This window comes from Pogona vitticeps, chromosome ZW-PAR, assembly GCF_051106095.1.
Source record: "Pogona vitticeps strain Pit_001003342236 chromosome ZW-PAR, PviZW2.1, whole genome shotgun sequence".
NCBI classification, from domain to species: Eukaryota; Metazoa; Chordata; class Lepidosauria; order Squamata; family Agamidae; genus Pogona; species Pogona vitticeps.
The window spans coordinates 2,566,049-2,590,266 of record NC_135800.1 but is presented as its reverse complement, the minus strand read 5'-3'; the positions used below and the strand labels follow the sequence as shown (position 1 = coordinate 2,590,266).

The 24,218-nt window shown below is 49.6% G+C and overlaps 1 protein-coding gene across 1 annotated transcript; it reads left to right on the top strand.

Moving 5' to 3' along the window:
- Positions 1 to 18: 18 nt before the first annotated feature.
- On the top strand, positions 19 to 23,782 carry SETX (senataxin). The gene is made up of 25 exons (XM_072985048.2): positions 19 to 160; positions 3,791 to 3,981; positions 4,412 to 4,619; positions 4,780 to 4,889; positions 5,048 to 5,267; positions 6,122 to 6,241; positions 6,874 to 7,045; positions 7,310 to 7,400; positions 7,704 to 11,648; positions 12,085 to 12,187; positions 12,740 to 12,913; positions 13,406 to 13,632; positions 13,850 to 14,017; positions 14,328 to 14,484; positions 14,653 to 14,751; positions 15,515 to 15,630; positions 16,223 to 16,294; positions 16,500 to 16,649; positions 16,860 to 16,967; positions 17,126 to 17,313; positions 17,998 to 18,090; positions 18,463 to 18,627; positions 19,257 to 19,355; positions 22,393 to 22,480; positions 22,754 to 23,782. The coding sequence occupies exons 2-25, from the start codon at positions 3,811 to 3,813 to the stop codon at positions 23,492 to 23,494; spliced, it is 7,785 nt and encodes a 2,594-aa protein (XP_072841149.2). The 5' UTR covers positions 19 to 160; positions 3,791 to 3,810; the 3' UTR covers positions 23,495 to 23,782.
- The last annotated feature ends 436 nt before the right edge of the window (positions 23,783 to 24,218 follow it).

Below are 24,218 nucleotides of genomic sequence, written 5' to 3'. Positions count from 1 at the left end.
AGGAGGGGGGCGGGGCGGGGCCAGCTGGGGCTCGGCTTTCGAGGCCCGGCGGGAAGGGAAGGGAAGGAAGGCCGGTCGGCCCGGCCTTTATGGCGGCGGCTTTTGGCCTCGGAGCGGGGAAGGGCTGGGCGGCGGCGGCGGCGGCTTCGTCCTGAAGGAGGTGAGGTGAGGAGGAGAGAGAAGTGTGAGGTAAAATGGGGGTGGGGGAGAAGGGTGAGGTAAAATTGGGGGTAAAATGTGAGGTAAATGGGGGGGGGGATAGAGAAATGTGAGGTAAAATTGGGGGCTGGGGCGCTTCGTTCCCTCAGAAAGAGGCTCGGCCTTCCGAATATCCGCTGGATTTGCCAGGTTCATCCAAGGCGGGTTTCACGGTGGTGGTTTTAATATTTGAATACTCCCTGTTTTTAGCTGTTGAATGTTGTCCTTTTAATTTTAATAATAAAACCCGCCTTGGCCTCTCTCCCCCCCCCCGTTCTTTTTTTTTGTGAGGGGAAAGGCGGGAGGGAAATGATTTAAACAAATAAATAAAGGAATTCCCACAACTTTTATGGAGGCGCGCACACACACACACACACATACAGGGCAGCCACACTAGCGAGACCTACGCGCACACATAAACAAACACACACGTGCAAGCACACCCACGTGCAGACACACACATTTCTTGAAGAACGCTCTCTTAGGGTGGTTATAAGTCTTTTTTTTTTTTCTGGCTTGACAGCACCCAGGCTGGCTCTTGTGGGAAGGCCCCTGTGGGGGAATCGAACTCCCGGCTTCTGGATCTGCAGCCAGAGAGAGGGAGATGGCTTGCTAAATTGACAAGGGAGATGCAGATGATGAGATCTCCCTTATCACTTCCAACAGGCCAGTCTGGAATAACCCCCTTTGTTGATCCGCCTTATCTTTCTCTCGTTTCCTCTGGGGAGTGGGAGTTAGAAATCATATTGCAGCGTTGTGGGAAAAGACACTTAAGATGTATGAGAACAGGGCAGCCTTCACTTGAGGAAAAGCTGTTAGGTTTGAGTGGTTTTCGTTTTTTTAAAAAGTCAGGAGGAGAGACTTGATGTGAAGTTTATTACCGTATTTTGCGCACTATAAGACGCACTTTTTCCCACAAAATAGGGGGGTGGAAAGTCTGTGCGTCTTATGGAGCGAAGAAAACAGATTATTTTTTCCTGTTTTCTTCTCCTAAAAATTTGGTGCGTCTTATGGAGCGAAAAATACGGTAGTTAAGTCTGCTGCAGGAATAGCTACGCAGGGAAGGTTTTTTTTTGCTTTTCAGTAATCCCAGATATCGACTCTGGAAGATCCGAGATACACAGAGAACGTATTTAGAGATAGGAGGGGTTTTTTCCCCCAGATTTTATTATATATATATTTTTAGTACTAAAAAAGGATCTCAGCTCTGTGTTTGTGGATCCATCTGCCAGAAGATGTTGGGATACCCACAAGGTCCCCGTGATAATGTTTTAAAAGAATTATATGAACAGAATTGAGGAGAACAGATCTATCAGTACTACAGGAAACTAGCCAGGTCTCGTCTGGAGCGCTCTTTTCAATTCTGGAGGCCACATTCTAAGAAGGATGTAAACCAATCATTCTCTCTGAGAATGGGTTGAAGAAGTCAGATACGTTTAGCCAAGAGAAGTAAAAATTGGAGAGAGTTAAAATATTTCAGAATTTTTTTTAAGAGAAAAAAGGGCAAAGGCTTGTGTTAATGTACTGCAAAAGGGAGCGGACAGGAAGAAAAACGATGAAAAAGCAAATTCAGCAGATTGTGGAGGTGGCCCCGCCAAAGAGCAGTCCTCCCTTCTTTCGTTCTGCTTCACAGCCTCGAGCCATCATCCTTGTTCTTCCCTGCCATATAAACAAATGTTTAAATGCCCACAGTAACTCACCACTCCTTAGTCGTTCTTTCTGCTAGAGAGGTGTTACTTACTTACCACAACCGCATGCATGCCTTGCAGGGGAAACTTTCTGTTGTTCGCTCAGTTGCTGAGTAGTTCTCTCTACCCTAACCCATAAATCCTTTTCCAATTAAATTGTAACTTGGATTATTCATAGTGAGAAATTGTGATAATTGCCACTCCTCCTTCCACAGAGTTCCTTCTGCGTACAGGACAGCTTTTGGTCTCTCTAGTGTCTCAGCCTCAGACGTTAGTAGCTGAACTCTGTCTCTTAAGCATTTTCTTTTTTATAGTATCAGTTGCTTTGCTTGGGCTAGCCTGTTTAACAGCATGCCAAGTTTGGAGTGAGTTGGTGGGAGCTTTTTGGAATGGCGTAGCAAGCAGAGTACTTTTCAGACGTTGGCGTTAGGGCTTCTTGGGAAGGAGGATGCTGAACCTGAAGGCATGGCGGAGAAGCAGCTGTTGTTTCAGTAAATGTAGCCTGTGGGCAAGATGTGTGTGGGGTTGTCTTGAATGTGGATTGCTGCTTTTGCATTTACCGCCACAACTCGGTCGGACTTCCACTCTCTGGAAGCCAACTTAAAGCTGAGATTCCCTCCTTCTCCAGGAGAGAGCAGAAAGGGAAGTGTAAAGGAAGCAAGCAGTAAAGGTCGTAGAGCACAGGCTTCAGCAAGCCAGTCTGGGCTCCTCCGCCTGCTCTCTCTTCCTTTGTGGTCCCAAGTGAAAAAACAGGTTTTAAGCTAAAGGAAGTTCTCTCTTTTTTATATATAAAGTTGTACTAGCAGTTGTTTACTCTGCTCGGCTCCTTATCTACTAAATCATATTCTGTGTATATTGAACAAAGAAAAAGAAGTAATAAGCCAGCTGTCCTCGGACCATAGGAAGAAAAAAAAAACACAAGCAAAAGCAGTTTTATTTCCTTTGAACACAAAATTTTTCAAACTTCTTGTAGTTAGCCCCTGATTCTGTTGTTAGAACTTTAAAGTTCCAGAGCCTTGGTTGTGGGAAGAGGGAACACTATATATATGTTTAAAATCCTGGTGTTGAGCAAGCCTTTCTCATTAGTGTGTGGTCTTGCCTGGGATTACCATCCATTTCCTGTTTTTCTCCCCCCCCCCCCCGCTGCTTCAAGGACTGGAAATTTAGACCCCATTTGGGAAAGGTTATGTTCAGAGGGGGATTAAAATGAAAATGCAGTACAGACATTGTCGCCATTGTAGAAGACGAGCCTTCTAACACTCTCAGGACAGATGTTACATCCCTTTTCTGTACGTGTGGCTGGTATTCTCCTTTATCATCTTTGGACAGTCAAGTGAAGGCTTGACCTAGGTGCCACAAATCCCTTTGTATTAGTCAATATAGTCATCGTGACATTTTAGGGCTCAGTCAGTGCTTCATGTTTAAATAAGTGAGAAATGCAATAAAAATGAAAATTTCACACTTAAGTTTTTCTGGCATGTGGTGTGAACTGAGCCGTGGTACTTAAGTCTGAATGCTCTTTCATCTTTGATCCTTTTCACACACTTTCAGATTTCCTGTATATGTTTGGCCGCAAATTGAGACGGCTATTGAGGTTCTTTCTGTTTTCTCAGATCTGCTTTCCCCACACCACCTCCTTTTCCTCCCTTTTGTGTTGTGTCTTTTTAGATCATTAGTCTCTGAGCATGGACGGGTTTGTTTCGTTCATACTAATAAATATGCTACTCCAAGAACCTTCCTAATTGAAGACTGGGGATACCCATGCTTTAAATAAATATCGTAAAAATCATATGAGCATAGCCCTCTTCCAGTTGCAAAACTCTGCTTGATCTCATAAGTTAACGACAAACTCAAGGTTAGGATAGATCTGTGCTTTCAAATACTTGTTTCTTTTTCTCTCCCAGCATACGCGTTCTTCTAAAGGATGAGTACGTGTTGTTGGTGCACGCCGGGTGGTTCTGCGACCATCCAGATCTTAAAAAGCTATGCTTCTGCCAACTCGGAATTCGATTCTGCGAATGACGATCTCTGCTATTGTCTGGAATGTGTGGACGAATACCACAAGGCCCGGGATGAGGTACCCTCCTTACATGAGGTAATTGGCTTTTGAATTATGTCTGTGGGGGTGAGGGCAGGTTTGACCCAGACAAGGCACACTTTAGAGGGCTTTTAACTCTGTTTTTTTTCTCTTTTTTACACATTGTGAGTCACCTGGAGAAATTGGGAGAAATGCAGCCAACAAATAAGTGAAAACATGTCTGTCCTTTTTCCATTTCAGACGTTATTCTTTGCGTGTTATGGCTCTTTATCTTGTATGTTTGAACGCCTTCCCTGTTTGTTTACTGTGATACTTTCAGAACAGATATTCAGATTCTTTCCATCTTTGAACTGCCTCCGGTCCTGTCTGTTTATCTTCTTGTTCATTCCTATTTGCAAACTTTTCGCCAGACATTCTGCTTTGCTCTAGGCAAAGGTGGCAATTTCGATCTTTACTCCCTAGAACTCGGTTCTGCTTGCAATTGTAGGCCCTGTGGGAGCTGGAAACTGGCCGCCTCATTGCCCATTTTGAAACCTCTTTGAAGGAGAGCGGAGAGGATGATGACCTCTACATTATGGAAGGAGAAAGTAAAATCCCCTTTTCCTGTTACACCGGGCCTGGGTTCGAGAAGCACGTCCGGGTGCCCATGCTAGAGATACTGAAGTACCCATATCTGCTGCTCCATGAGCGCCTCAGTGAGTATCGTGTAACAAATCCTGGTAACAAAATGATACGGAAGAATCAATTCCTCATGTGCGATCAGATGACTCTTGCCTTCTCCTGGTGCGTCTTCCTTCGTATAATGTTTCTTCCCACAGCATGAGTTTCTGGTTCTCTCTTTTTTATGAATGGCAGGTGAACTCTTTGTGGAAGCCCTTTGCAAAATGGAACAGATCAACTACTCCTATCAGGTGGTTGGCAAACATCCAGGGATCTACCTCCTCATGGTTCACCCCAATGAAGTGGTGAGTGGATCTTTTCTCCCGCCGGTTCCCCTTGCTGAAATGTGGGACACAAATTCTGGCATAACTACACTACGCTGTTACACTGGTTTGATATTCTCCTGCGTGCGTTGAGTGATTTCTTGTGTTTGACCCTTCCTCTTGTCCTTTCAAACTCTCAGATCCGACGATGGGCCATCCTCACGGCCCGGAACTTGGGGAAGGTGGACCGAGACGATTACTACGACATCCAAGAAGTCCTGACTTGCTTGTTGAAAGTCATAGAGCTGGGACTCTTTGAAAACCCCGACATTTACAACTCTTCCGTATTTGAAAAGGGGAAACTTATCCTGCTGCCTTCCCATCTGTATGACACCACCAACTACAAAAACTACTGGCTGGGTGAGTTGAGAGGCAAGCCGAGACGGTCTGAGGTCTACGAGGACTTCGGCTTGACTTGCTCCAAGGGTAAAGCCAGCGTGATGTTGCCCGGGGTCAGGCTGTCGGTGTCCTTCCAGGTATCATTAGACTTCCAGCTCCCATCCTATGTCACGACTGGCTGGCTTGGCTACGTGTTGTAGGATGAGTGGGAGTTGAAGAGCTACGTGTTCTTCACCCTTGGTGTAGTGGGTTGAATGCTTGACTAGAAGCTGAGAACGTGGGGGGAGGAGTCTTTGTGAAAAAGAAAAAGCACCTTATGAGTTGCTTCATCACTGTTTACTTAAAGATAGCAAAGAGGCATCCTTCACTCAGATAATACTGAGCTTATGGGAGGGCCCCGTTGACCAGGCACCTGGTCTCAACCTAAGTGACCTCATAGGCTTGCGATATGTATGAAATTCTGGGTAGAATTCCGAAGGGGTAGACATAATTGATCTCTCAAAGCAGAACCAATCACACTAAATTGTTGTCTGTCCTGTCATCGTGTCTATGGAACATCCATCTGTAGCATGAAGGCTTCAGGGCAGCTTACAAACCACAGCAGACGCAGGTTACAGCTGACCCTCTCGATAGAAATAAAGCCCAGTTCCCACAATCCACGACTGTGGAGCCCGCCCGCTAGCTGGGGGCGATGGAAAGTTAGGTCTCATGACCTCTTGCGGGCTTCGTGTCTCTCATGAAGCCTCTGAGAGGAATGGAGGTTGGACACTGTTCCATGCGGGGGGGGGTCATGTTTTGGGTCACATGAGCGACGGTTCTGTATGGATGCCTCCGTCTTGACTGTAACGGTTAAAATTGGTTTGTGTTCATGGCAGGGATCTGCATGTTGCTGATGGTGCTGGAGGAGCGTGCGTTGGATTCCTTGCTACTTGGACCAAACAAACAGAACGACTTCATGCAGTCCATCATGAACACCATGAAGAAGCAGACAGATGGTAACTAATTAATAAGCACTGAGGGCAGTGGTGAAAAAAGCAAATTAAAAATAGATTGAGCATCCACTCTCTGGGGGTGTGTGTGACATCATTTTAACAGAATTTATAAGCTGAATAAATGATCTGATAGCATAATCCTGGAAAAGATTTACCTTTCTTGACAAGTTGTTTCTGAAGTCCTTGCATTGGGGCTGTTAAACTCCTGATTTATTGCAAGAAATTCTGCAGCAGGATCCAGAGCAGGGATAGGCAAGACCAAATGTTCGGAACTCAATTTCCGTAATCCCTGCCAATGTGTCATGCTGGTTGAGGATGCGTGGCAGTCTGGAGTCTCTCCTGTATCTGTGGCATCACCACGAATGAAGCCAGAGATGATGGCTAGTAAGCTTTGTGCATGCTGAGCCCAGTCCTCTGTGGTTCACGAGAAGTAGCCGTTCACAGAAAGGGGGTACTTAACCAAGTTAATCTCTAGTTCATTAGGCTGCCTGGTTCGTTTAGACAGCAGGAGATTGTGTATTTGTGTGCAGCTGTTCAATTTATATATTGCTAATCATCTCTCGGAGAACTTTTGAAAGTCCTTTTTTAGTTTCTCATCCGGATGTGCTTTGGGTTGTTTTTTTTTTCTTTTCCAGATGACCGGCGTGACCCTTTCTGGCCGGCGCTCCACTGTTTCATGGTGATCTTGGATAAGGTGGGATCCAAAGTGTGGGGTCACCTCATCGACCCAATCCAGGCTTTTCAAACCATTATCAACAACGAGAGCTATAAGAAAGAGATAGAGAACATACGCCAGAGTTGCAGAAGGTCAGTCCTCCTTCATGAATAAAAATAAATAAATAAAAATCTTGGTTCAAGCCCGTTGTTGTGTTGCCCTTTGTAGCTCACAGCTCTATTTAAACCTCAAGAAGATTCACTTAGTATGTTCAGCCTGCAGCCCACTTCATCCGATGGAACATCTTTGTCATTATTAGGGTTCTTTCACGTTAATTTCAAGAGAGTTGTAAGAATAAGTAAGAGCTTTTTTGCTGTTCATGGTTTAAAATCTTGCCTGTCTTCCTAATTTTGAAGGACAAAATCGGAGCCTCTGTCTGACTATGGAGATGACATGATTACCTGCAGCCAGATTGTCTACAACTGCCACCTGGAAAGGCCGAGCAAGGTAACTTCCAGAAATATGGCTTCTTGTTTCCCTGCATCTTTGAAAGAAGTCAGCCTATTTTCAGTGTCCAGTTTAACAAAAGAGTTGATATGACATGTGGTTTCTAGGGCAGATATGTTTTCCCTTTAAAGATGGGTTTCTTTAAAGATGGGAGTTTGATTCCCCCCACCAGGCCTCCTTGACAGGGGCAGTCATCAGATGATGATGATGTGAAACCTGGATGATCTACAGGGTCCCTTCCAGCCCTACAGTTCTAAGATGATTATGATTATAATTAGTCACAGTTTTGAATTTTGATTTCAGGATACCGGACGGAAGTCCGCTGTTTGTCCCGATTACTGCCCCAGCTTGTACGATGACATGCAGACGCTGACGGACATGTTTCAGTATGACATCGGTCGGGACATGCAGCTCCACAACAGCACCTTCCTGTGGTACATCCCCTTCGTTCACTCCCTCATGGACCTCAAGGACCTGGGCGTTGCCTACAGTGTCGTTGTCATCCACCACCTGTGTTCGGAAATCAAAGAAGTTCTCGACGGGACCGTGCCGTCGTGTGACAAAGTTTCGGAGTTTTTCATCTGGATTCTGGTGACCGTGGTCGAGCTCAACCTGAAGAAGCATTGCCTGAATTCGCTGTGGGTTAGCTCAGAAACGTGGGTGGAGGCGGTGGTGAAGTGCGCCAGGCTCCCAAGTACGGTGTTCACACGTGGCGTTGAGAGGGGGCTGGCCAGAAACGGCTCAAGAAATACAGCCGCTGTATCTTCTTGGGAATCTGAATCGGTACAGTGGGCTTGCATGAATCTGATCAGGAGCATCCTAAGGGAAGGCTACCAAATGGGTCAGAATAGGACCCAGTTCCTCGACCAGCTGAACATGCTCCGCCGCACTCGTGAGGACTGGAATCTGAGCCCTCAAGAGGCGCAAGAGTTGCAAGCATGTCTGAAGCACATCATAAGAAACATCCAGAACAAACCCTCCAATCCACCTTCCCATACGGAGAACACCGTTGCTTGCGTAGCTCCGCCTGCTTTCACAATCAAGCAAGAAAACCAAGACGATAGATATCCGGTGAGCTCACACAGTAAGCTCCCATCATATTTATCTCCAAGAGGGAATGATGACGGGTATCCAGAAGCCTCACCATCCGGAAGACGCTGCAACTTGGACACGGAGGTGTCTCCTAAGGCGCCAAACCTTCACGAAACCTCTGGGTGTTATTTGACAAACATTAAACAGGAACCTGAAGAGATTCTGCAGCAAGATAACATGACCTTACGAGAAAAGGGACACGCGGAGGCCCAGAAATGTGGAAGCTGTCACCAAGGGCAGAGGGATTCCACACGTAACGACGGCTTCCACCAAGGCTTCCAAGGCCAAGGAAGTAAAGATGCCAGTGGGGAGGACAAGAGACCGAGAGCGTCCGTGTGTCTGGTGGAAAAGAACGGCATTTCAGAGACAAAGATGGCTCTTGTTAAGCTTAGGGAGAACCTCAAACCAACGAAATCTGACTTAACCTTGAAATTAAAACAGTTTGTAGAAAACAAGAAGAGAGAGAACCGCCCTCTGCAGTCCATTGAGGAGGGAAGTAAGGATCAGGAGGGGCAGAGGGGCAACCTTATCGCAGGTTATAATAGCACACCCGACAAACTGGGGGTGAACTCCACTCATCCTCTTCATGGCAAACCGCTCTCCATAAAAAGGGAATCAAAGGACAGTCTGGTGGAATTTAAGCATACGCTGAAAGTGCAGCAAAATTTGGAAGAGGACAGCAGCGAGGATGAGATGGCCCATGTTCCCCTTTCACAGATCAGGCAGGACCTGGTCAAGAAGAAACTGGCCTCCGCAGTCGCTAGCCCAGAGACGGATTCTCAGATAGACAGAGACCTCAATAAATTGTCCCTGGCTGCCCATGCCAAAGCAACCAGTTTTCCAGTTGATTCAAGCCAAGAAGACACCCCTCATCAACAGAACCCCATTAAGAGAAAAGTTCAAGGCGCAGTCAAGTCTTTGTCCGACAGCGAGACCAAGAGTAAGCCGTTGCTTGACGCAGACGAACCTCGAAACCAAGTCATTATTATTTCCGACACTTCTTCGGATGAAGATGAAAACAAGGTGAACATTGGCAGGGAGGGCAAGGAAGAGGGAAGGGTCCCATGCCTTGAGAAGCAGCACAGTGCCCGGGGGCCAGAGTCGGCCGCAACGGCGTCTCGTTCACCATCGCTCTACGAAGATTTGGAATCTCAGTGTTTTGAGTTTGAAACCGAAGAGGACATTTACTCGGCTTGGCAAGATAGCCAGATTGACGAGAAGGCAAAGGACGAGGGCCCTCAGGGGGAGGCCAGCCGCTCCCCCGAGGTGGGTGATCTGGAGATTGCACAGCAGATCAACGACTGGGGTTATGAGACAGATTATCTTGGGGAGGATGTCACCGAGAAAGCAGCAGAGGATCTAGAGCTGCAGGTGAGTGAAAGCCATCTGGAACGAAAGCTTCACGTTGCAGCGGGAGAAGGGAGCAGCAGGGAAGGAAACGGTGCAGGTCACCCCAGCTCTTTCCCGCCGAAGCAGGCGGACGACGCGGGATGTTCTAGACATACAGTTCCAGTCGTCCCAAGTACATCTGCCTCAGCTGCTTCTTGTGAGTTAAGGCCTGATCTCAGTAAATTCAAGATGAAGCCAGGGAAGAGCTTGGCAGAATCCCCGCGGGCCAAAACAGCGAACAGAAGCCCTAGGAGAAGAAACCTCAACCCAGCAGTACGCAATGAGAAATCTCCGCTGACGAAACCATTCAGATCCACCCCTGCGGTCGTCCCGCCCAGCAAGGTTCACAAGTTTCCCGAGCCGACGTTAGTGACAGAGAAGCTCTTCCTGAAGAAGAAGATCCGCAGAGCGGCCGAACTGTCTCAACGCACTCAGGACAGCATTACGAAATTGCGTGCCTACGGGAAAACGGCCGGCGAGCTTCCCCAGCAAAGGAGGACAAAATTAATACAAGCTCCCCCTCTGGTTGGGAGAAACAGGAAGATGTTGTCCTCCCGGGAGCGCCACTTCTTCAGCCAGAAGAAGCACAAGGAAAGAGAGAAGGGTCAGTGCCAAAGCAGAGGAGATGGTGGGATTCAGGTCGCGAAAGTCACCAAGAAGCCAGGCCTGAATCCATGTTTAAAGTCTGCTAGTTTGGTGGCGGCTCAGAACCAGAAAGAGAAGACCTCTGTCTCTAGTCATTCAACTAGCAGTGAACGGAGGCTAATAAAGCAGAGTTCGGTAGGAGGAGAGAGAGCCCAGTCCACTTCTGATTCCTCCGGGAAAGAATTCCCGTTGACCGGGCAAGGATCTGTTAGTTCTGTCCAAGAAAATACCACGACTCTTCCAAGCAGTTCCTCTTCTTCTGTGACCGGAGGCAATCCTACAGGTCCCAGGACTTCCCTTGGCTGCTCCGCTAGCCTTTGCATTGAGAACGTGGCTTCAAAAGAGGGCCCGTCCAAATTAAGTGAGAACCCCACTGCTGACGAGGACAGCTTGTTTTTAACGCAACGGGACCCAGTAGACATGGAGCTGTGCTCGCAGGTGGAAGCTGGCCCCAGTTCCGCAGGCACAGACGTCAGCCTCCCCCAGAGCCCCTTTCAGGATTCGACGGAGATGCGCAAGGACGCGGGTTGTGCTGACAGAGCAGGGGCGTCCTGCGGGAATGATTCTACCTCGGACCCCTTGGGCCACGTCTTCGCCAAGCCTTTCCCGCCTGCGAAACCGTCCACGGCGAAAATCTTCAGCTCCGCTTCTTCGCGGAGCGCCAACCTCACGAAGGACTTGGAGGATGGGCCGAAGCCCCCAGCAGCTTTGAAGAGCCGGTCGAACGCCATTAGGCCTCGCCCAGCCTTGGAGAGCGTGAAGCCCAGGCCCGTGACCTCAACCGGCGGTCTTCGGCCCCGGAACATGAACCCCATCTCCCAGCCAGCCGGTCGGGCGAACGGCCACGGAGGCCGTGACGGCAGGATGCTGCCGGCCGTCGCCGGAGGGGATTCCAGGCCGGAAGCGCAGCCAAGTGGCATGAACGCCCAGCACAGAGATCACAACATTTTCATCAAAGAGGTTCTCAAGTGGAGCTACGACATGTTTGCAAACTTCAGCCAGTTGGGAACCCCAGACCATCTCCACCAAAAGATCGTGGGCCGTGTTCCCGTCCAGTTTCGAGATTACAACGATTACTTCAATACTTTCTTTCCTTTAACCATGCTAAATGCCTTTGAAGAGGTAAGTGGTTTCCAGATAATCCAGGTTGCCCCTAGAATCAATGGATTTAGACGTCCGGGCCACTCTGTTCAAGATGACTGTAGCAGCCTGACGCTCGCTAGCCTTATGCAATGTACTTGGATAAGCTGTGTCCTCTTTAATTTGAAATGAGATCTGGATTACCTGATAACAGTGTTTTTAAGAGGGGTCAGGGAATACAGAGAGAGAAGGTGAAGACTGCTTTTGAAGTGTATGGCTTATAAATACGCTGGTGGTCTTTTATTAATGCCGTGAGCGCTTTTGAGGGACCGTAGATGAAAAATGCGATGGAAAAGGTAGTCAAAAAGGAGAAAGCTTCCCTCTCCAATTGCGCAGGTATGGCAGATGTTTGCAGGAGTGGGTGGGCCACGTTTACTGTCCAGTGTTAAATCCAGTGTTTACTCCCCCCCCTTTGCAGGTGGCCCAGGAGTGGCTCGAAAACCAGAAATCCAAAGAGCAAAAGCCCTTCCATTTGCATTTGCTGAACTACAGCGCGGACTTGAACAAAGCCGATTTTGTAGGTGAGAGGGTTGCATTATGTTAGCCAGGACTGCAGATCAGGTGGAACTCCAGATGCTTTTTCTGGTAGCTTTTGTGCCTACGCTGACGGGGAGACCCACGGATGGAAGCGGCTGTGGGATGCGTTTCTTCCTCTTCAGTCCTTGTGCGCTCCTGTCCTCAGGCAATAAGGCGTGTGAGCGCTGGAACTCCAAAGTGAACTGTGCCATTGCTAGAATCAGGAAAGGGGTCAGAATCAGGAAACCAACCAACTCGCTAACCAGCCATGGTCTTTAATGTCATGTCTAAATGTTACTTCTCTGTGGCAAAAGGTTTTAGGGTCAGCCCTAAGACACGCAGGAGCCCCTGTAGAAGTGTACCAGTGTCACTTTTGAATTCTTTGAAATGCTGCATAGCCACACTTTTAACAACAACAACAACAAAATGGTGTAAAATGCTAAAGAGTCGTTCCCCCTTTCAAAAAGAGCTTGTGATTTTATAGCTTTATCCGTGTGCGGACGGCCTGCTTACGGGGTTGGTTTTGTTTCCCTTTTGCTTTCGAATTCTTTCTCCAGCAAACTTTTCGAAGAGCGACCTGGACGAGCAGCTGCACCCCAAAGAGCACGATCTGGTGTTCTTAAAAGTGTCAGAGCAACAGTCCTACTCTGAGGAAAGCAAGGCGGAAAACGAGTTGGCCTGCCACGTCGGCCTGGTGACGCGGTTTTCTCCGCCTTCGATCCATGATTCTAGTAAGAATTTTGAAAGCCCTTCTCCGAAGATTTCCCTCTCAGCCGGCCGGGGAACCCTGCAGCTCGGGGTGGGTGGGGGTGGTTTGGAACAGCAGCTGTCTCTGCATCGCGGCTTGGTTTCGGCCCAGAAACCACCAGGCTTCTCCTGCTCTCCTCTCTCCTAAAGCCCAAGACTGTTATTGTGCCTTGCAAGCTGTGTTGGTCAACCTCACCCCTCTTGCATCTCACCCATCGATGAGATGTCCAAATATAGTCATTGTGGGAGGTGTGCAGGTTGGCGCGGCTGGACTGCAACTCCCAAAACTCCCCCCCACACCTGCCATGCAGGTACATAAAGCCACCAGGAGCAAGGAAACCACCCCGGACCATACGCATCAAGAATGTCCACTCTTAATTTGAGCTCAAAACTATGAATACGGATGAAGTGTGATATCTGAACTGAGCCCCAGTACGTTTATGTGTCTTGTGTGTTGTTGTTTTTTCCATCAACAGAGAGCAAAGAGCAGCAAGCTCTCTGTCACTTGTCCATCCAAACGCAAGGAAATTTATCCCACGTCCATAAGCAAGTCCGATGTGTGGTGGCCAGCTCTTTGGTGACGACCCAGCGAAGGTTCACCGCCCTGCTCACCTTGCACCGAAGGTGCCTCGCCAGAGCCATCATCAGCCCGAGTTACCGTGACTTTTGTCCGAGGGATTTAAACGTGGACGCCGAGAGTTCTGTAAGAAAAAGCCCTGAAACATGGCCTAAAATTGACTAAATTGAGTTCTTTCTCCTTTCTCTTTAAACTGGCTAAGGATCTGAATGTAAGACCGGCTTCTGTCTCTCAGGCCTGAAGCTAGAAAAGATCCCCAGAGATCTTACGAACTCCCTTGAACATTCGTGTGATGAACACTGCTTTATTCTCCCCCTCTTCTCCCCCCCCGACCCCATTCCAGCCCTCTTGCACGAATGACTTGAACGAGGACCAAAGGAGAGCCATTGAAACTGCCTATGCTATGATCACGCAGGAACCCACAAAGCCCAAAATTTGTCTGATCCATGGACCACCGGGGACGGGAAAATCTAAGACCATCGTTGGGCTCCTGTACCGCCTGTTTAGTGAGGTAGACCAGGCCTTCTGTCCTCCCTTTTATGATTCTGTGGCTCTGTCTTCGTGATTTTTGTTGTGATTTTGGGGACTTTCAACCAAGTGGAATACTGCATGGCCTTAATGGGGTGGTATATAAATCCTCCCAGATTTTTTATGTCTAGGTTTCCACTCAAGGTGCCCTGGGGGGGGGGGGTAATGTGAAAAGGAGGGGAAGGGGTGGCTCTTGAATATTGAAGAGAGCCTTCGCATCCATGTGAGGACTCCCCTCCTGATAATCTGGACCGCCCAACCTCTTTTTCTTCCTCCTCTTCTTTCATTTCCAGACATCTGGGAAGGAGAACCGAGTTCAGAGCCTAAATGCTAAGATCAAGAGCAACCGGGTGTTGGTTTGCGCACCTTCCAATACAGCTGTCGATGATCTGATGAAAAAAATTATCCTCGAGTTCAAGGGAAAGTGCGCAGACAAAAAAAAGATTTCGGGTATGGACCAGTTCTTGCTCCCCCTCCCCCTTTATGTGTTGAAATGAACTGTCTCTTTTAGTCTAGGTGTTGTTCATAAAAGAAAAAAAATCATTTTGCTCCACCTCCCCCAAAAAAAGAGAGAGGTGTGTGATTTACAAGTTTCTTACAGTCCCTCTTTTCATCCAGGGAACTGCGGCGAGATCAACCTGGTGAGGCTGGGGCAGCAAAAATCAATCAACAAGAAGGTCTTGCAATTCAGTTTAGATGATCAGGTCAACAGGATAAGTGAGTAGCTTGGAACAATTTTTCTCTGTGAGCGATTTCATCGAGGAACCGGGGGGGGGCAGTCAGTTCTTAATCGCCCCAGTCTGTCTCTTTCCTTTCTGGAAAGAAGCAGAGATCACAGCCAGAGAGGCGAAGCCACACTTGGTGGCGTTATTCCATCATTCCCGTCGTACTGCACATCAGAGAAGGTCTAGCCACCTCGTGAAGAGGAGTTTAGAGCTTCTGCATGAAATGCTTGGGGAGCCTACCTCCTACCAAGCCCAGATAGGGCTCCTCAGCTGCTGTCAAAAGCTCCTTTCCCCCAAATTTTAGTTCTGGCTCACCCTTCGTAAGGTGCTTTAGACACTGATGTCTTGGTCTATTAACATATTGCTTATCAGAATAAGAATTGCACCCTAGCGCTCCTCCTTTCTGAATCAATATAGGAGTGAGGAAAACGTAAAACATCCTATTTATTTTGATTTTTCCCAGCAATCGTGGTGTCAGGAATGACCAATGTATCAAACTTCTCAAGCTTATTCAGAAGTACTCTTTTAAGTAGACTGGGCAGTCAGCAAGGAAGCAAGTGGTCCTATCCAAAGTCTGTCTATATAATGATTCTTCAACGTATACTGCACATAGAGCCGGTGTGTTGTTGTGGATAGTTAGACACGCATACAACTAATAAATAACATGCCATGCATTCTGTGTCAGCCGGTTTGGATAACATTGTGAAAGGAATGTGGTACGTGGCTGAATAGGAGCGTTCTCTTTGGTTTTCTAGACAAGGCCGCACTGGGGAGAAACCAAGACCTCCAGAGGAGAAAAGAAGACTTAGATCAACAGCTGGACATGCTGTCTCGCCAGCGTGCCATGGACAGAAACGAGAAGAGAGAAAAGGTAGTTCTCAGCGGATAGGCGTTTATCCTTGGAGCTGACCGAAAGGTGGGCTGGGATCTACTGATGGATTCCTGAGTTTGTTTGCAGGAGCTGGAGAAAAATGGTGCCTGGTTCCCAGGGATCTGATTCAGTGGTCTCAAGGTTTCTCTCCTCTGTCTCTATTTGAAGATTCGTCCTGTAGCCGTCCTTTCCTCTTGTACGCTGTTTTCAACATGGGGGGACTACATGTACTAGCAGCCTACTCCGGGGAATGAAACATGGTGTTGGAGGAGAGCTTTGTGGACACCCGGGGGTACCAGGAGGACGAGCAAGCGCGTTGTAAATCAGTTCGGGCCTGAACCCTCCCTAAAAAACAAACTTAACTAAAGTGTGGCTATTCTACTTTATGAGAAAACAAAGACTCACTGGGAAAGACACTAGTGCTGGGAAAAGTTGAAGGCAGCAGGAGAAGAGAAGCACCAGATACGAGTGCTGCCTCGTCTCCTGCTGGCTTTGCCTGTTCACAGTGGAAGAAAAATAACGGCTTTTGTCCCGCGAAATGTCTGTTGCGAATATCCTTTAAAAAACAGTGCTATGTTTCTTCTTCTTTCAGAGACAGCAGTTGGATGAAAAAATTAGCCGGTTGATGAAGGAGAGGCAGTGCCTCGCTTCTGAGCTGAAGCAGGTATGAGGTTCTCCCCTTTGGAACTGCACCCCCTCCCCTTGCCCAGACTTGTTTTGCTTACTCAGAGAAAGCTAGCTGGTCTTAACGGCTACTTCAGGTCAGAAGCCGCCTAGAGTGGCCATATGAACCAGATAGGCAGGGTATAAATTAAATAAATAAATAAACAGGCTGTTTTAAAAAGCTGTCCCCACGTTTGTCTCCCAAGGCACGTGGGGGATCTCAGGAACTGAGGGCCAGCATCATCTTGAAGTCTCACATCATTTGCTGCACCCTGAGCACCAGCGGCGGGAAGCTCCTCGAATCCGCTTTCCTGAGGCTGGGGGGCGACCCCGTGAGCTGTGTAATTGTGGACGAGGTGAGTGAAACGCTGGGACGAGGATGATCGGGGGGGGGGCTCTTGGATGGTGGAAACAGCCTGTATCCTCTGCTTGCGTCTGTCGAGCTGGAGGCTCCCCCAGATGCTCCCCGTTCCAGTTTAAACCCTTTCTTGACCCTTGCATGGGATCTGTTGAAGTTGCCCTCTTTCTCTTTCTTTGATTCACGCCTGCTACTTTCCTCTCCCAAGGCAGGGCAGACCTGCGAGGTGGAGACGCTCATCCCTCTCCTTCACGGCTGCAGAAAGCTCGTCCTGGTGGGAGACCCCAAGCAACTCCCTCCCACTGTGAAATCTCGGGTGAGCACGTCCTCGTCATCCATCCACCCATCCAATCCTTCCTTCCTTCCTGGTCCCTTTTCTGTCTTGACTTTACTGTGTGGCAGACCCGTGCGTGCCATTGATGATCCCATGGCTGAGCCCATTCTGCTCTCCCACTTTCCTTTCCCATCTTGCAGAAAGCTCAGGACTGCGGTTACGACCAGCCTCTGATGGGCCGGCTCTGCCGATACCTGAAGCTCCAGGAGCAAGAAAACCAGGCGGAAAGGCTCCCGGTCTTGCAGTTGACGACTCAGTACCGGATGCACCCCGATATTTGGCTCTTTCCTGCCAAATATATCTACAAGGCAGCCGTGGTCACAGATGAGTGCGTTGCTGTTTTTCTGTCCCTACCAGGCCAGGTGGTTTGGGAGCGGGAAAGGGTGACCCTCTGTTTTGGGGGCTGCCGCTCTAGATCGCTAGAAACCTCAATAGGTTGGAATAGGGCTCAAAAGCAAGCAAGCAAGCAAACACCAAAAAAATGGGATTCAAATCCCAGTTGAGCTGGGACATGTTTTTTGGCCTGGCCCATCTCACAGGGTTCCTGCTGTGAAGATAAAATGCAGAGGAGAAGCGCCACATGTCCAGCCTTCAGCTCACTGAAGGGCATAGAAGTGTAATTTTAAAAAAATACACCCTGTGTGTGTATTTAGTCTGGGTCCAAGAACTCTTAACTCCCCTGTACAGGATGGATTGCACTCAAGCACAGATCCTCGGCTAGAATCCTCAAGTGGCCCAGGATGCCCTGTTGTGGCCCAGAGTTCCATTCCTGTATTTTTTTTTCCTTCATTTACTAGGACAGGCCCTTGGTTGCTTAGCCTTAAGCTCCATTAAAGGCATCAAATGTTGTTAGTGTTCAATTTTGTGGCCACACATCAAAAGCCTGCGGTGCAAAGAATCCCCTTTTCCTGCAGCTGAGGGGCTCCCCGATAGCCCCTCTGGCCCCTGCGTCTGACGCTCTTTGCCCCTACGGCCTTCCCTCGGGTGACCCTTCCTTCTCCCGATGTCCCAGGAAAACGCAAGAGAACCGTTGCTCCCTGGAGTGGCCCTTCCAGCCGTACATGCTCTTCGACGTGTCGGATGGCAGAGAGGAACAAGACAACAAGTGAGTCCCTTTCCCTTTTGGGGGAAATGTCATCGTTGGCCTGTTGGGGGCGGCAGCCACAACTCCTGCTCAGTCCCAATTTGAAATGTAAGATGCCTCGAGTCTGGACAGCAGGTTTTCTGAGCCCCTGGTGGAACCTTAGGCGTTGCCATGGATCGCCCCTCCTTGTGCTTCAGCGCGTGGAGACTCTTGGGGGTTTTTATAATCACCTTTCTCGTCCCTAAACCATCCGAAGTGATTTTGTTCCCCTTTTGAATCCGAAGCTCAGTCTAAGGCGACGGATCGCTCAAATCCACCCTTTAAACCTTTTCTCTCCTCTTCTCTTCCCCACTCCCTTGGCTTTGTTTTTCCCTTCTCTTTCCTCCTGCCCAGTTCCTACGCTAATCCCCAGGAAGTGAAGCTGGTAATAGAATTAATCAAGTTAATTACGGCAGCGAGAAGTGGCGTCAAATTTAGCCACATCGGAATCATCACCCCATACAGCGCTCAGAAAAGGAGAATCCAGAATCAGCTGGATAAAGAGTTTGGAGAAAATAGGTAAGAATCTCTGAGCTGTGAATGGGATAAAATCCCTCTAATTGGGTCCCCGGATTTATCCCCCAGCAGGATGCCGGTCCCATTAAGTTTGTTGCAAACCTCGCTCGGCTTGGTTGCTTATGAGCCATGCTTTTGTGCTTATGTCAAGCAGGCAGATGGGGTAGCATTTTTAAAAAATTTCCTTCCCCGTACAATCAGGGCTCGGCCCTGGCAGGTTGTGAGGACTGAAAAGAGGAAGGAGGTGACCCTTAAGAGCTGAGATCTTCCCCTCAGGGGACAAAGCCGTCTCTAAAATGGTAAGGGCCTCTTGGCTGGATTTGCCCAAGTGCTTTATAAAAGGGACCACCAAGATCCTCCCAGTGAAGCCGTCAGCAGCTCTTCTGGAGGTTATCGCCGTGGCTCCTGGTCTTCACAGATAACTTTCCTCCAGAGCGGAGGGGAAGATTTTATTTTGGCAGGGAGCTCCAACCGGCTGCCTTCCTACAGCCGGGTCTTTTCAAAGCCCCAAGGGCACCGCCGGTGGTGTTCTTCTCGATCCACGTAGCGCCTCCGAAGCCTCTTTGTGGGGGGATGTTGGAAAGAGACAGAATTGCAAACGTCTTCTCCTGCTGCTTCTCCTCCCTTCTTAGCGCCTGCGAAGTCGACACGGTAGATGGGTTCCAGGGGTGTGAGAAGGACTGCATCATCGTGACCTGCGTCCGGGCGAACAGCACGCAAGGCTCCATCGGGTAGGTCTCTCCGCCGCTTGGGGGGGGGCGCCTGGAGAGGGGTCGGGACTTGCTTTTCCTAACTGGAATGGTCGCCCCGCTTGGGGCATTCAAGGGGTGTTTGGTTCTCAGCCGCAAGGAGCACCGTGATATCACTCGGAGTATATACCTGGTCAGGTCTGGCGTTGGCAGACGAGAGGAGCCTCCTCGCCACAGCAGGCGTCTTCCTGCCTGGGAAACAGGGCTAGGATTCTGACTCGCTCCCAGAGAGCCAGGTGTGACGTGGAAGGAGCTAGAGGAGTCTATGCCTCCTCTCAGAAGGAGCGAGGGTGTTCAGACCCGGGACAGCCATGTTTCCCTTCCTCTCAAACCTCCAGCAGCTCCCCGAAAGCCCGGGCTCCTTCAGACCCCTGTGCCCGTTGTACATCGTCCTTGTACTCTTCGTGTCCGGGGCCTTTTTTGCTGGGGCCTCCCCACTCTCCCCCCCCACGAGCGCCCACAAGGCTAGTGGGCAGGTGTGTGGCTGCCCACAGCCTTCTTACCAGAAGAAGTTCTTGGCGTTCGCTCGGGAGGCCTTTTTGGAGAAGGAGAAAAAAAAGGTCACAGTTGTGCTAACGGCGCGTTTTCTGTTCTGCAAGTCACCTTTGGAATGAATAAAATATTTAGGCGCCGTTTTGAAATATTAAAGAGGGCATTTTGCACATGAATCACAACAAATAGTATTAATCTACTGGCGGGTCGTATCGGCAAAGCGGCTCGGGGTCTTGACATGCGAAATGAAGCTAGTTTACCCTCTCAGTAATCCTGGGGGTCTTGGGGGGGGGGAGAGACTTCCCACCTGTTGGGCTGTGCTTGAGAGAAACGAAAACTGGAAGCTGTTGCGAGTGCCGCCTGGCTTAGTCTGAATGTCGCCCAGCGATAGAAGGCCTGGGCTTTGCCCTCGGAAGGTCCCAAAATCTCTTCTGGTCCCTCCTCTGGGAGACCGTCTTTCAGGTCTTTGACGAGGTCCCTCCTCTCTCCACTCCCTCGTCTTTTCTCCAAGGTAAACAGGCCCAGTTCGCTTGTTCGGTCTTTCTTCCCAGTCCCCTGATTCTCAGCAGCTTGTCCTTGGCTCCCAGCGAGGCACAGCAGCAGAAGTTTCTGCTGTGGGAATTAAATGGAATGATAATTAAAATAAGCAGCCATCGGCCATCTGAGCCCATTTTGTAAGGCACGTTGCTACGAATGCCTTAAAATATGAAGGTGGCTGGGTTGAATGAGGAGGCCCGAGCAGATGGGTGGGCTGTGGGTTTCTTTCAAAACCCCAGTTGGATGCAGGGCTGAGAAACCTCCCCTGGAGGGGAGTTCTGGGTCCCTGGCACTAAGAGGAAAAGCTTCTTTTCCTTCCCAGAGCAGTTTCTGACTCGGCGAGTGCCGAGGAAAGGGGCCGAAGGGTTGAGGATATTTTGACGAGTGGTATTTTTGATTCCTTCCCCGTCACGATCCGTTAGTGCCAAACGAACTGGACAGGCTCCTGCTGGGCATGGCCCGGCCCCTTCCTCTGTCCTCGGCTTGCCCTGGGCCAGTGGGCAGGACTACTTTCCCTGCTCCACATTTTCTGGCCGCTTGGCCTGCTTGGGCTGGCACCCCGGCCCGGAGGGCCCCTGTTCCCCAGAGCATAGGGTGCCAAGCAGCAAGATTCAGGGTCGTAGGTCCCAGGACAGGGAGAGGGAGAGGGTGGGGAGGACACCCAGCGGAGCAGCCCGGCAGTCCCGGCTCAGAGACAGACCATTAGGGGTCACTGTGCGCCTTCCGAATAACCCAGGCATTCCCGCCCCCACCCTTCGCCTCTTTTTTAATATGCTAGGAAAAGCACATTCATGCTGGCCTGCTTGCCGTACGAAGGGATTTAGTTCCGCTGAAACTGAGGGGGGGGGGTTAAGGGGACAAGAAGTGAAACAAGCGCCGGTTTGTGGAGGTTGATTTTTGTTTCCTCCTCCTTTGTGGTCCTTGTTGGCAGACGCCGGAAGTTTCTTTGCTTCAGCCAAACTTTGTGGCGCTCTTTTCCAAGGCCTCTGCCAACCGGCTAGAAAAGCTGTCTTTCTAGGATAAGCCACCTCGCTTAGCAGGGAAGCCTGCTCAGTTTTCATTGGGCAGCTCTTCTTATTGGGTGATTTTTTTTTTCCAAATATATTTTTGCCCTGTTAAAAACATTGGGGTGTGCCTCGTTTGTGTGGAGAGTGCCTTAAATTTACTCCAAAAGCAACTGTAATCAAGGTGAGGTTGTTACTAGTATGGAAATTAGCCATTACTAGGGGTGTGATCGACTTCCTCCGTTTTTGGCATTCTCTGCCCCATCCATTTGTGTGTGTGTGTCCTGCTGCCAGACTTCCATTTTTTGTTCCCATGTAGACATTTACAGACATTTTCATGAATCTAGGGATGCTCTTAAGGACAAGGTTCCCCCACTGTATTTGTGCATATTCTTCAATTGTGTGCAGATTCTAGCCAGTTGGGATATTTCGGAGGCATTCAGTGAGAGGGGAGGGGCTGCTTTTTCAAGGCTGCGGGCGTCAGAATTCCACGGCCGGTCTTGCCAGTGGAATCTATGGAATCATTGTTCCAAAAAAATTAGTGTTTCCCTCGCCTGTGTGTGCCTGATTTCACACACGTGAAATGTACCCTAAGCTTCGTAAATAAATGAATTTTTGATCTGCCTTGTGACAGGTTCTTAGGAAGTCTGTTTTGGATTCGATGACCCATAAGGTCCCTTCCAGGCCTGCAGTTCAGAGATCAAATAATAAAATGAATACTTCCAGTCCACTTCTGAAATCACCTGAATTATTTTCTAGTCATTCTGGTACCTGCTTCTTTCACATCTCCTCCGTTTGAAAACTTGTTTCTCCCATAATGTATTTTGGACCTTTCTTAAAACGATGGTCAAGATAACGGGATGTAAACCGTGTCTGGAGTTTAGTGACACTGCAGAAGAAGTGACCGGGAGGATCGGCAGAGTCTCCTCCCTCCCTCTCTCCCCCAGGCCAGCCAGCACCCACTGATGTCTTTTGCTCTGCTTCAGGTTCCTGAGGAGTCTCCAGCGTCTGAACGTCACCATCACGCGAGCCAAATACAGCCTCTTCATCGTCGGGAAGCTGAAAACGTTAATGGTGCGTAAAAGAGGGGAAAGGTGTACTTGAGAAAGGAAGGTTTCTGGCCCCAGATGACCCCCCCCGGACAGCCCCCCCCCCCATTCTTGGTGGTGTTGGCTTTTCCAATTACCTCCAAGAGCCCGAAGAGGCCTCCGCAAGGCTCTGCATTGAGATACCAGAGTGAATTTCAGTAGGGTGTTCCTGAACGTTGCCCTTCTTGTTTCGGGAAGCGCCGCTGTGGATTCAAGGGCCACCCCCTCCTGTCCTAATCATGTTTGCTGCCTTTTGTAGGAAAACGAGGATTGGAACCAGCTCATTCAGGACGCTCAGAAGAGAGGCAGCATCTTCCGGACGTCCAGCAGCAACTATAAAGCCGTCGCCCAGAAAATCTTGAAGCTTAAGAGAGACAGACTTGGGCAAGGCCAGGCGGGGCCCCCGAGGAGCAAGCTCAGTGAAGTCCCCAGGCGGGATTCCCACCACCCCACGGCCGGTGCTCTAGGAAGCAGCAGGGTGCAGCCTCTGCCTGCACCTCCAGAGTCGTCGTCGTCATCATCTTCCTCCTCCTCCTCCTCTTCCAATAAGCTCCTACTTCCTGCACAGCCCAAACCTGCCCAAGAGAGACCGAAAGACCCACGGCTTGCCAGGCGAGTCGAATCCGCCATGGCAACGAGCGCCTGCCTGAAGGGCAATGTCTCCACCCCGAGTTCTTCGGGAGCGGCGTCCCCTCTGGGCCCCGATGCACCTCCTGCTCAGAGGAGTCAGAGCGTCCCCTCACCACAGCTGTCCTCCAACAGCCTGATGCCAGGTTTGCATCCTCAGGCCTTTCCCGCTCCCACCCAGTTCCCTGGCGCCCAAGACCGTGACTGGAGAGTTCCCATCGCTGCCGCCGAGGAGACAAAGACTTTAGGCCGAGGGGATCATCCCAACCCTGTCAAGCTGGGCAGAGACTGGGACTCTCGCCGGAGGACCGCGGAGATGCTGCAGGAGGGCCCTGCTCCCATTGACGCCAAACGACGGCGGACAACCCACTAGCCCCACGCCCCCATCTGGACCCGCGAGGCCCTTTTTTATCATCGTTCAGGGTCTCCCCCCCCCAATTCCTCCTGTGGGTCTCAATGCCCGTTCCTGCCCGAAAGGTCACCTCCTGGAATGTTTTTTATCCCCAACCGTCTGACAGATATTCCTTGCGCAAACAACCTCTCCGAACCAAACCACTCACGGTGGCGAATGTTAGGCGCAACGTAGAGCTAGCTGTACAGCCGAAAGAAGTGTATTTGTACGGCCGGGCCGGGTGCGGTGCCAGCTACGGCGAAATCACTCACCCCCTTGTAAAGCCCTGCTTGCACACCAGGTTCGCGCGTGGGTGACCGGTGGAACACTTATCCAGGTGAGTGCAAGGGACCCGTGGCTGGCACCCCACCCGCTTCGGCCTTAACGTTTAACTTGGCAGATGGGGTATGGCTTTTTTTCTTGGCCCCACATTTGCTCCTTTTTTTGATATTAGAGAAATACTGCTTTCTCTCTTTAAATATATATGCTTTAAATAATAAAAAAGAAAAGACAGACCAACACCGCACTTTAACTCAGTATGCCTTTCTCTCTTAACAGGAGTCTTAACAAGCACTTCCAAGTAGTGGCTGTTTTTTTTTTTTTTTTTTTTTTTTTTGCTCACTTCCCGACTTCTGCAGGTGCCTTGTGAAAAACCTTGGATCAGATCTGGAGCAGCTGGGGGTCTTCCCTTCCCCCTTCCCCCCCC

Coding starts and splice junctions, on each gene's coding strand:
- SETX (XM_072985048.2), top strand. CDS start 3,811: ATGAGTACGTGTTGTTGGTGCACGCCGGGTGGTTCTGCGACCATCCAG. Junction 4,620..4,779: donor GCTGCTCCATGAGCGCCTCA/GTGAGTATCGTG, acceptor TATGAATGGCAG/GTGAACTCTTTGTGGAAGCC. Junction 16,295..16,499: donor TCGCTTCTGAGCTGAAGCAG/GTATGAGGTTCT, acceptor TTGTCTCCCAAG/GCACGTGGGGGATCTCAGGA.